At 32.6% G+C, this 12,465-nt stretch overlaps 1 protein-coding gene across 1 annotated transcript in view; it reads right to left on the bottom strand.

The window, feature by feature from the left end:
• LOC141298312 (uncharacterized) overlaps nt 1-12,465 on the bottom strand; it is an 86,910-nt gene that overhangs the window by 30,573 nt on the left and 43,872 nt on the right. The window contains exons 26-32 of the mRNA XM_073828816.1: nt 11,774-11,915; nt 9,868-9,980; nt 9,498-9,651; nt 7,060-7,308; nt 6,114-6,305; nt 2,741-2,919; nt 1,004-1,190 (exon numbers count right to left, since the gene is read on the bottom strand). Coding sequence (XP_073684917.1) covers nt 1,004-1,190; nt 2,741-2,919; nt 6,114-6,305; nt 7,060-7,308; nt 9,498-9,651; nt 9,868-9,980; nt 11,774-11,915 — 1,216 coding nt within the window. The remainder of the gene's footprint in view (nt 1-1,003; nt 1,191-2,740; nt 2,920-6,113; nt 6,306-7,059; nt 7,309-9,497; nt 9,652-9,867; nt 9,981-11,773; nt 11,916-12,465) is intronic.

Here is a 12,465-nt window from a genome sequence, read left to right as displayed (position 1 = left end):
ATTATTTGCCATTTCTGATTTTCAACTTTGTTTTTATTGAATCTTAAAAAATTATATACATTGCCACTCAAATTATTAGGATCAGTAAGACTAATGTTTTTTTTAAAGTCTCTTATGCTCATCAAGGCTGTATTTTAAAAATATTGCAAAATGTTATTACAACATAAAATAATGTTTTTTATTTGAATATACTTTAAAATATAATTTATTCCTGTGATGCAAAGCTGAATTTTCATCAGCTGTTACTACAGTTGTGTCACATGATCCTTCAGAAATAATTCTATTTGATTTAATTTAAATAATCATTTTCAAAACACATTTATACAATTTGCTTAGAATTGGTTCATTGTGAAAATTTAACTAGACAACGTATAAATAAACATGCAAATAAAATGTAATTTTAATGAACACATTTTGACTAATTACATTTTAAATAGCATATAATTGCATAGACACTTAATTAATGCATAGACAAAATTAATTTTATTAAACTTAAAATTTTAAACGACAATTAAACAATTAAAATGAAATATTTCAGATAAATAGTATAAACATGGTTAAAATATGACTATGGAACAACCAATACTTAATTAGTTAAATTAGTTATATAATATTTTTACTTTTAATTCATATATTTTAATTAAGTACATTTTATATATATATATATATTAAGCAGCACAACTGTTTTCAACATTGATAGTAAATCAGCATATTAGAATGATTTCTGAAGGATCATGTGACAATTAAGACTGGAGTAACAGCTGATGAAAATTCAGCTTTGCATCACAGGAATAAATTATATTTGAAAGTATATTAAAATAAAAACCCTTATTTTATATTGCAATAACATTTTGCAATATTGCTGTTTTTTCCTGTATTTTTGATCAAATAAATACAGCCTTGATGAGCATAAGAAACATCTTTTAAAACCATTCAAAAGTTTTTTTTTGTTTGTTTTTTTTTTCCCTGTGAAATTATTTGTGAATTTTTGTACTGTGTTTACCGGGGAGCACACTGGGAAGGTGGATGTTGCCGTACTCTTCGGAGAAGTGTATTTTGTGCTCGGCGGGGCAGAGAAAGCCCTCATTAGTCAGCACAGGGATGTTTGTGATGAGGCTCCTGTAATCCTGATCCTGAGAGTGCAGTTTGATGAACACCAGGTAGCTGATGACGATGTCCTCAGGCTTTTTCTAGAAGGACAGTGAATTAAATAAGAATATGAGGAACATTCATAATAGATGACAGCACATAATGCATTTCACATGCTTGATTCGGTTTCAGACATCCTGAGCGGTTATGAATCACCCAAATATGTGTAAATCTTATTCCAACTTGGTTGTAATTCAGTTTTAAGGACGCAAGTAAGCTGCGGTGTAAGAAAAGATCACCACACCAACAAGTGCATTATATAAATCTGTACATTATTGGTTCCTGATTACTTTTTTATTGGTATTAGCTGTCATCTACACTCAGAAAAATATTTAGGCATAATTTTAAGTTTTATGTATTTGAATTGCATATAAAATTTTCATATATTTGGAATACACAGATACAAAAATAAACTTAATAAATGTGACATATTTGTCAGTCATACATAAATAAAACAGGACAGATTTTAGCAAAAATCAAGGCATATTTTATTATTAAGCATTTGCATCTATTTGATTTTCTTTGAATTAATCATATTTTCAAAACGCATTTATTCAGTTTGCTTAAAAATTGAATTCAAAATTTTAAATAAAAATTAAATAGTAAATAGCAATGAATATCAATTAGTTAAATTAGTCAATTTAATTTTTAATTAATATATCTTACTTTTAATTCAGAAATGTTAATTTCTCTCTCTCTTTCTCTATGTATAATTAAATAAATTAAATTAAATAATTATAATTAAAACAAAAGGGTGAAAAATTTTAAATTTCATAAAAGTACATTATATATATATATATATATATATATATATATATATATATATATATATACACATACATACATGTACTTTTATGAATTTAAAAATGTATGATATATAAATATAATTTTATAAATTATTAAAGTTTTACTTTGAATGTATTTAGACAACATTTACATGCAATTTGATTAATTGCATTTTAAATAGATGTTCATATCGATCTGTTATTTTCTTAAATAAATTAATATTTACATTCTTTTTAATACAGTAAAAACTCCCATCTCATTTTCTCCTCCAACTTCAAAAATCATCCAATATCACTGTTTTTGTTCATGTTTGATCTTCTTTGCATGTTCAGTTTGTAAACACTGGGTCGGTACTTCTGCAGCAATGTAGGGCGTTTCTGAAGTTGGAGGAGAAAATGAGATGGGAGTTTTTCAACAAACCCTAACCTGAATCACATCGCAGAGCTGGACAAGACGAGCATTGGTGGTTAAAAGTGTGTAAATATCAATTTATTTAAGAAAATGACCAATCATTTTGCTAGATAAGACCCTTATTCCTCAGCTGGGATCATTTTGAGCCCTTTGAAGCAGCGTTTAAACTGAACTTTGGAAGTTCAAACTTGCTAGCACCATTGAAGTCCACTATACGGAGAGAAATCCTGAAATGTTTTCCTCAAAAAACAATTTCTTTATGAATGAAGAAAGAAAGACATGAATATCTTGGATTTTCTGTAAATTTTTGTTCTGGAAGTGAACTAATCCTTTAAGTGTGGCTTGGATTCAAGTGTCACCAAAGATTTCAAAACCAGGATAAAGCATCTCTAACCTCCCAGGCTTTGCTCCTGAGCAGCGGGTAGATGTGCTGCTGCAGGACCTGCTGTGGCTCCAGCTCATGGACGTTCAGTCTCCGGAGCAGCTCGCGCACCTGCGAGTTTCCCAGTTCGTCCAAACACGCCAGCAGACGTGGCTCCACGATGCTCAGGTCCTGGTACAGAGCCTGCAGATCTACAGCGACAGGAAACATGAGTGCACACGAGCGGCTATGTGACCCACTTCCTGAGACCCTCTGGGCCCGAATACTGATGTATAATTCATCCCTTCCCTGCTTTTAGCAGATATATGTGACTCTACCTGGCACACAGCGTTAGCGTAGCTAGTTTCCATTCAACTCAATTCATATTTTCACCAGACGGCTCTCTTATGACTTATCTGACAGCAGCCATAGAAGAAAAACGAGTCGTTTATCAATGTTCAAAGGGAAGCGCGTGTGGGAGTTTGCTCCCAAACTGAGATTAGAGGTAAAAGGAAAGATTTTAGAGGACAAATACATTTCAAATTGGCGTTTCATTTACAAAACTACCCCTTTTTTGACTGCAATGACGCACGTAGTGACTCGCTTGAGTGCTTTCTCTCCTGTGACTCACTGTATTGATTCAGGAAATAAGCAGGAGATGAAGATGATCATTCATTTCGCAGACAGCTCCAAAGAATCTGTCTGCATACAAGTGCAGCTGTAGACCAGACATGAAGAACAACTCCTGACTGACTACTTACTTACGACTTAAAGGGACAGTTAACCCAAAAAATTAAAATCTGTCATTAATTACTCACCCTCATGCTGTTCCAAACCCATAAAACCGAAAATACATCGTATGGGTCAAAATTATAGATTTTTCTTTTATGCCAAAAATTATTAGGATATTAAATAAAGATCATGTTTCATGAAGATATTTTGTAGATTCCAGATTTTTAAATAGTTGTATCTCAGCCAAATATTGTCCTATCCTTACAAACCAAACACCAATGGAAAGCTTATTTATTATTTAAATCTCAAGATGTAGGCCTAAATTAAATTAAAATATTATATAACAGTGTTTTTATCTCTTCAGAAGTCTTTTATTAAACTGCTGCATTTATGTGGATTGCTTTTACAATCTCTACTGCAATTTTTTGAGGCATCAAAGTTTTGTTGCGTGGAATTTGTGTTTTAAAGATGAATGTAAGTCTCTGGAATGACATGAGGGCAAAATTTTTACATCGCTTTTACGGTTTATTTATACATTTAATCTATAAGAAATATTGAGATTAAGGATGGCTTGATACTCTTTTTTCATGTCCAATCTTTATTGGTGAAATTCAGAGTTCACATGCACGTTCTTAAGCCAATTATGCTTAAGCCGAAAACGCATGTAGTCATGTAAACGCGGTAACCTGTCGGCGTAAGCAGAAACTGGTTGGCACAGGTAGTTTTTTTTTTTTTGCCTCTTACCCCAATTTTGGCTGGGATGTAAATGCAATAACCAGCTTTGTAATGGCTGCTTTAAAAAAACTCCATAATCCAAGGCTCAAAATTGCTAATTTAAAAGGCTAATTTAAATGCCTCTACCTGTAATAGTGAAAATAAACATCTTGTTCATGTATTCATATTTTCATTCATTCTTGTCCCTTGCTTAGGGCATAAAATAAATATAAAAAAAAGGCTTTCAGAATCAGCCCATTTGCTTGTAAAACATTGGCAATCAGAATCAGCCATGCTCCTTAATAACATAGACTTTAAAAAAAAATATGGACATAGTGTCCGTGACGTCACCCGTAGGTTTCTAAAGAGCGTTTTTGAAGCTCATAGTGGGCGGGAGTCGGCCGTCGCCATCTTGGATAATCGAAAATGGGCAAAGAGGCGGGACGTGGGTGGAGCTATTTGCTGAAACCACACCCGCCTAACGCGACAGTGTTGACAGCAGCGGCAATCCACCTGTCACTCAAGTGACCACCCCTTAATTATGCAGAACTTTAAGGCTTAATATAACTTAAAAAGGACAGGAAGGGCAAAATCAGCTATATAGACCAAAAACACTTTTTGTACCAGGCTGTAAACATTTTTTTTTTCTGCTGAAGTTGGGCATTTTAACATGGGGAGTCTATGGGATTGACTCCGTTTGGAGCCAGTCTCTAGCAACCAGTGAATGAATTGCGGTTTAAGTCACTTCCATATTGGTTTTAATAGATAGAGCGGGAGGTTGCCGCTTGCTTAATATTCATTGGGTGTTCCAAAATTTTTAAGTTGGGAGCTCCAGTGCTACCAAGTAAAAAAGTTAATTACTTAAGAGCCCTGTAATCATTTTAATGCGTTATCTTTTCCTTAATTAAATCACATTAAGTGTATATATATATATATATATATTAGGGCCGGGACTCGATTAAAAAATTTAATCTAATTAATTAGAGGCTTTGTAATTAATTAATCGAAATTAATCGCATTTTAATCGCATATAAATATTTGACCTGAGAACAGTGAGAAGTAAGATTTTTACATGGATTTTTAGTATACCATTGAATAATGACTGAATACATAAGCTTAAGCAACAAAATATTGTTTATTTTTGTTCAACCAAGTCCAACAGACCAGTGCAATATTGCCATTAAGTGTAGCAAGAGGCACGTTCTTTAACGAGTCTTTCATGCCGAGAACTCTGCTCTTGTGTTTGCTTAATTATGCATTTAAACGTTAATGACCAAACCTATCATTATAAATGTTGCTGCACATGGAATATAACGCGGATAACATTTAAAAAATATTTTTTATCAGGTTACACACTTATTATTTATCACTCAAACCCCTTTCTCTACCTGTCCATTGGTCGCGCATATCCTCCATGTTTGTAGTTTTTTAACACTTTTTATGCGTGTTTGTAGTTCTAATCGAATCCTCGTTCACGGCGCAGTGTGTTGCGGGCAATATTAGCCGTTAAGAGTGTGCATTGATCGTTAAGTAGTAGACCATCCGGGAATCTTTGGAATACCTTTTTAAACATACTACGATTTGGGACATACAATACTATTTAGGACGAACGCATCTTGTCTGAACGCTAGTTGGTGCTCCAGTATAATCGGTCCGCGGAATCTCATCCAGTGAGAAACGTTCCGCGGTGCAAAACTAAGTGCGATTAAAATGCGTTAAAAAATTTTAACGCGTTATTTTTGTGTAATTAATTAATCTAAATTAACGCGTTAAAGTCCTGGCCCTAATATATATATATATATATATATATATATATATATATATATATATATATATATATATATATATATATATAGCCTATATAAAGCCTATATGTCAAGAAAACTGCATGAAAGGTTCCGCTGCACATCTAAAAAACTGGTGAGGTAAACCAAGGGACATTATTGCGTTAATGAATTACCTGTTTGAGCTTGCGCCACATCACTGAGAGGGAAGAAAACTCCCTCTGAACTCAGAGAAACCACACTGCCGTTGGCCAGAGGGATCATGGGAACGTCTTTGAGGGACTGGAGCAGGGCATCCACTTCATACTCTGGCTCCAGCGCACGAAAGTTACACACCAGCAGCCTGGCCAGCTTCTTCAGATCGTGCTCTGAGCGGAAAAGAAACATCAAATCAGCCCAAAAACAGAACCAGTTGGGGAAAGTTACTTAGTTACTTTTTATGGAAAGTATTGCATTACGTTACTTTTGCGTTACTTTTTAAATCAGGGCAGAGCATGCTTGTTTGTTTTTAATATAAAAAGTTCTATTTTTCTGCAAATGTAAAAGCCTTTTTACACTAAAAGCCTCAGGCTTAGAGAAAAGTAAATTCATGTCTGTTCAGTAGACCGAAGAAGTAGTCAACTCTTCAGCATAAAAAAAAGAAAACAAATATTAGATTATCTTAAGTAATTTTTGCTTATTAGTATGGATGAATTGGATCATCGAAGGTCGGCAGCAAAGACAACGGTTAATAAAATGGGATTAAATACATAAAGGATATTTGTATTATTTAACATATTTAATTATTGCAGGTTTGCGTTGAATTTCACTGTTTTTAGAAGAATACTGTATCTGTTTTTTTTAGTGAGTGAAATGAAGTAATGCATGTTCACATTTATTCTAGAACTAAAGTAACATTTTACTCCTGATTTCTCTCAACATGGGGACAGGAGAGCTTTTAATCAATAAATACGGGGAAAAAGTTACTCAGATATTTTCTTGTCAATTAAAAAGTAATGTGTTACTTTGCTAGTTACTTGGAAAAAGTAATATTATTACGTAACTTGCATTACTTGTAATGCATTACCCCCAACACTGGTCAGAACCTGCAGGTTTCTGCACCCTAATCGTAGCAGAGGATACCTGTCTTTAGGCGGCTGTGTTGCACTAGTTCTCTGGCCATGGCGCAGGTGACGGTGATGATCTCAGCGGCTTTAAGGCGATGAACGCCTAGTGCGGTTAGCAGCGAGCTGGAGAGACGCGACTGCAGCGCAGGATGCAGATAAGACAGACTCAGGCTTCTGCACAGATCCTCTCCTCCAATCACGTCCTGGATCAGACGGTCCTGACACACAGCAAGCTGGGAAGGCTGCTTGAACTCCACTCGGCCCTCTAAAGACAGAGACCTCAGTTAGTTTATGCTGTTTACAATGACTGTAAACATCAGCTTGGGGCAAAAATGGCTTCAAAATTAACAAAGATGCCCCACAAATTATTTCTAAATCTATTACATCAGTCACAATGGCCTTATTTCAGTGACTTAAAAAATTTAGTTTTTCACAAACCGAGCATAACATTTTCTCAAAAACACAAACATGTATATTCATGTTGCTTACATATTATTGTAGCCTAATTTGTGCTGATTACAATGTAATCAGACTTTAGCCATTAATATGTTTTTAAGATACTGAAAAAAGAACAAATGTGACCCTGGACCACAAAACCAGTCATAAGGTTAAATTTTACAAAACTGAGATGTATACATCATATGAAATGATGAGCTCAATAAATAAGCTTTCTATTGATATATGGTTTGTTAGGATAGGACAATATTTGGCCGAGATACGTCTATTTGAAAATCTGGAATCTGAGGGGGCAAAAAAATCAAAATACTGAGAAAATCACCTTTAAAGTTGTCCAAATTAGGTTCTTAACAATGCATATTACTAATCAAAAATTACATTTTGATATGTTTACAGTAGGAATTTTTCAAAAAATCTTCATGGAACATGATCTTTACTTAATTTCCTAATGATTTTTGGCATAAAAGAAAAAACGATAATTTTGACCCATACAATGTATTTTTGGCTATTGCTACAAATATACCCCAGCGCCTTAAGACTGGTTTTGTGGTCCAGGGTCACAAATGTCAGGGCATGTCAAAACTTCATTAGGGCCCCCAAACACCCTCAGACCCCAGAGGGTTAAAGCAAAATGTAAAAATAAATGAAAACTGTCAATTTCAGCATTAGATCTGCTTCTGTTGCATCAGTTTTTAAAGTGTTGAGCATAACCAATCACACGTGTTTGTGTTGAGCTTATGAATGCAATGGCCAACCAGAGGCATTTAGATTACTGTTTTTTTGTTTTAGTCATTCATATGGTAAATGTGATTTCCGAATTATAAAAATTACCACTAATTTACCAAAAAATATTAAAATGAGTACCACATCTAAACACAACTAAATAAACTAACTAGAAATCACACAAAAAATCCTGGTGGGACTTACTAACTGTCTGACATATTACTCAAACTATAAACTCAAATTATGAGACAAAAATTGCAATCACAATTGTGAGGAAAAATACATAAAAATCAAAAATTATTTTATTTTACGCTGAATCAATAAATTCAAAATATATTCAAAGTGAAACGATATTTCAAAATTGTATTGTTTTTGCTTAAAAAAAAGTCAAAATACACATCATATATAAATATATTCAAGCAGAAAGCAGTTATTTTAAATAGTAAAAATATTTCAAAATTGTACTGTTTTTTGCTGTACTTTGGATCAAATAAATGCAGGCTTAGTGAGCAGAAAAGACAAAAAAAAACTGTGAGGGAAAAAAAAGTCAAAATATATAAAAGTATAAAACAATTTTATTTTGTTTTATAAAAAGTATAAAACAACAAATCCAAAATAAAAATTACAATTGCGAGATGTAAACACCTTTGTAGGGGTAAAATTTCATTTTTTTATTTTTTGTCAAATACACTATGACAATATTTTTTTTGGGGGGGGGGGATGATAGAAATTAATACTTATGCAAGGATGCTTTAAATTAATCAAAAATTATCATAAAGACATTTATGATCTTACAAAAGATTTCTACTTTAGATAAACACTGTTCTTCTGAACTTTCTATTCTTTAAAAAAAACTGAAATAATGAAATAATAATAATAAATAGCAAATAGTTTGAGCATTAAATTAGAAAAGTAGAATGATTTCTGAAGGATCATGTGACTGAAGTAATGATGCTAAAAATTCAGCTTTGAAATCACAAGAATAAATTAAAATTCAAAATATATTCAAACAGAAAAGAGTTGTTTTTAAACAGTAAAAATATTTCAAAATTCTACCTTTTTTGCTGTACATTGGATCGAATAAATGCAAGCTTGGTGAGCAAAAGAGACGTAAAAAAAATAAATGAATCTTACTGTTCAAAAACTTTTGACTGGTAGCGCATTTGACAAAAAAAATTAAATTAAATTAAATTTTACCCGTACAAAGGTTAAAAAAAAAAAATAAAATCAATTCCAGAAGGCAATTGTCCCTCAAAGGAAAACTCTGCTACCTACCACTGTCCTCTTTGGCAGGAAGGCACGCTTTGCCCTTCAGCAGCTGAATGATCTGATTGGCCACTGGGTTGAAGAAGTCCAGGATCTCACTTGGTTGAGGAATGAACTGCATGAAGTAACAGAGGCCACCGAGCCCGCTGAACTCTGGGTGTTGCTGTGGGATTGACATTGAATGGGCTCATTAGGGCTATAAATGTTCATTCGGATGACTAAAGCAGCATAAAGAAAGCCAATGCTATTTTTTCCCTTTTCATGCTAAAAGCAGCTCCTTAAACAGACTGTGAGAGCCTTGACCTTCATCTGAAGCTGAAGATTAAATGCAAATGCATGCAAATTAATGGAGGAACATCATATTCCACTCCGTTCTTACGCTGAAGACGTCCATGGCGTGTACGAACAGCTGAGGGATCTCAGAGCGAAGCCACTGGTTCCACGAACTGTCCCTGTCCACGTCTTCTCTGGAGGAAGGGATGTCAAAATCACCTACAAAAGGGAACACAATGTCAGCAGTGTTATCATACAGTTGAGGTCAAAAGTTTGCACCCCCCTTTCAGAATCTGCAAAATGGTATTATTTTACCAAAATAAGAGGGATTATACAAAATGCATGTTATTGTTTATTTAGTACTGACATGAATAAGATATTTCACATAAAAGACATTTACATATAGTCCACAAATTCAATAATAGTTGAATTTATAAAAATTACTCCATTTAAAAGTTTCTTAATACTGTATTGTTACCTGAATGATCCACAGCTGTGTTTTTTGTGTAGTGATAGTTGTTCATGAGTCCCTGGTTTGTCCTGAACAACTGCTGCTCTTCTTCAGAAAAATCCTTCAGGTCCCACAAATTCTTTGGTTTCTCAGCATTTTTGTGTATTGAAATCCTTTCCAACAATGACTATGATTTTGAGACAACTGAGGGACTCTTATGCAACTATTACAGAAGGTTCAAACACTCACTGAAGCTCCAGAAGGAAAAACAATGCAGAACAGAACAGAATGGAAATGTGTAAATTTTTTGTATTTTGCCTAAATATCATATTTTTTTATTTAGCTACTGCCCTTCAGAGGCTACAGAAGACAAAATAAGTTACATTTATCCTGATTTTCAAATTCCAAAAGTTTTCAACCCCCCCCCCCCCGTATTGTGTTTCCTTCTTAAGCATCAGTGAGCATTTGAACCTTCTGTAATAGTTGCATATGAGTCCCTCAGTTGTCCTCAGTGTGAAAAGATGGCTTTCAAAATCATACAGTCAAAGGGTTCAAATACACAAAAATGCTGGAAAACCAAAGAATTTGTGGGACCTAAAGGATTTTTCTGAAGAAAAGTGGGCAGTTTCTCATGAACTATCACTAAACAAAAAAAAACAAAATAGCTGTGAATCATTCAGATAAGAACACAGTATTAAGAATCAAGTGGATATAAATAAATTTTTATAAATAGGCTACAACTATTTTTTTTGTTTGTGGACTATATGTAAACATCTTTTATTTGAAATATCTTATTCAGGTCACTACTGAATAAAAAATAACATGCATTTTGTATGACCCCTTTTACTTTGCTGTAAGTAATTAACCTTTTGCAGATTCTGAAAGGGGGATGTAAACATTTGACCTCAACTGTAGTATGTGTTAATATTTTAATACATTTTATTTTTATTTTTTCTGAGTGCACTTTAATTGTGTTTGTCATTTATATATATATATATATATATTTTTTTTTTTTTTTTTTTTAATGTCTAAACATAATAGTTTTTATTATTTTTTATTTATTAGCAGGTTATTATCATTAACTAAATCCTAACTAAAAGCAAAAACAAACAAACAAAAAAAATCAGTGATTTTAACAAATTAAATTACATTTCAACAAAACATGATTTCAAAAAAACTAAACAAAAAAACAAAAATGACAAAAACAGCAAAATGACTAAAACTTTAACTGATATTTTGAAAAAATAAAATATAAAAAAATAAATCTTATTCAAAATATTTACAAAAACTATAATAATATGAAAATAAAAATAAAAAATAACAGTTTTGCTAGTTTTAGATTATTTAGTTTTAGTTATTTTATTACTTCAAGTTGAACTAAATAAAAATTGCATTTTTTAATATTATTTTATTTAATTAAACATTTATTTAGTTTCAACTAATGAAAAGTTTTTTAATGGTTTTAGTATTAGTTAGAATGAATAACCCTGATGTGACATTCAATAAACATGACAATGTCAGGCAGACGCTTAACCGTGCTTCCCATATGCAAGTGTCAAACCTTGGATGATGAAACGGAAACCAAAGCTGCGAAGTGGAAGAAAGGCAAAAACGGGCTGTTTCTGAGGCTTCACATCACATGATGACGAGTCCCTGAGCTGGAATGCCAGGGCCAATTCTGTCGACTCCACGTCTTCTTTAATCTGCACAGAAACACAGAGACACGCTGAAGACATGTCACTGCATCGAGTGTCAACCTCAAGGTAGATATAATATAATATAATACAATATAAGACCACAAAACCAGTCTTAAGTAGCACAGGTATTTGTAGCAATAGCCAAAAATACATTGTATGGGTCAAAATTATCAAATTATGCCAAAAATCATTCGGATATTAAGTAAAGATCAAGTTCCATGAAGACATTAGGTCATTTCCGACCGCAAATACATCAAAACTTAATTTTTGATTAGTAATATGCTAAGAACTTTTCAATATTTTTATTTTTTTGCACCCTCAGATTGCAGATTTTCAAACAGTTGTATCTCGACCAAATATTGTCCTAACCATACATTAATAGAAAGCTAAATCTCAATTTAAAAAAAAATGAACCCTTATGACTGGTTTTGTGGTCCAGGGTCACGTAAAAAATATAATATAATATAATATAATATAATATAATATAATATAATATAATATAATATAATATAATATAATATAATATAATATAATATAATATAATATAATATAATAT

The sequence above is a fragment of the Garra rufa genome, chromosome 22 (genome assembly GCF_049309525.1).
Source record: "Garra rufa chromosome 22, GarRuf1.0, whole genome shotgun sequence".
Lineage (NCBI taxonomy): Eukaryota > Metazoa > Chordata > Actinopteri > Cypriniformes > Cyprinidae > Garra > Garra rufa.
The sequence above is the reverse complement of the archived record's forward strand: the minus strand, read 5'-3'. Positions and strand labels throughout refer to the sequence as shown.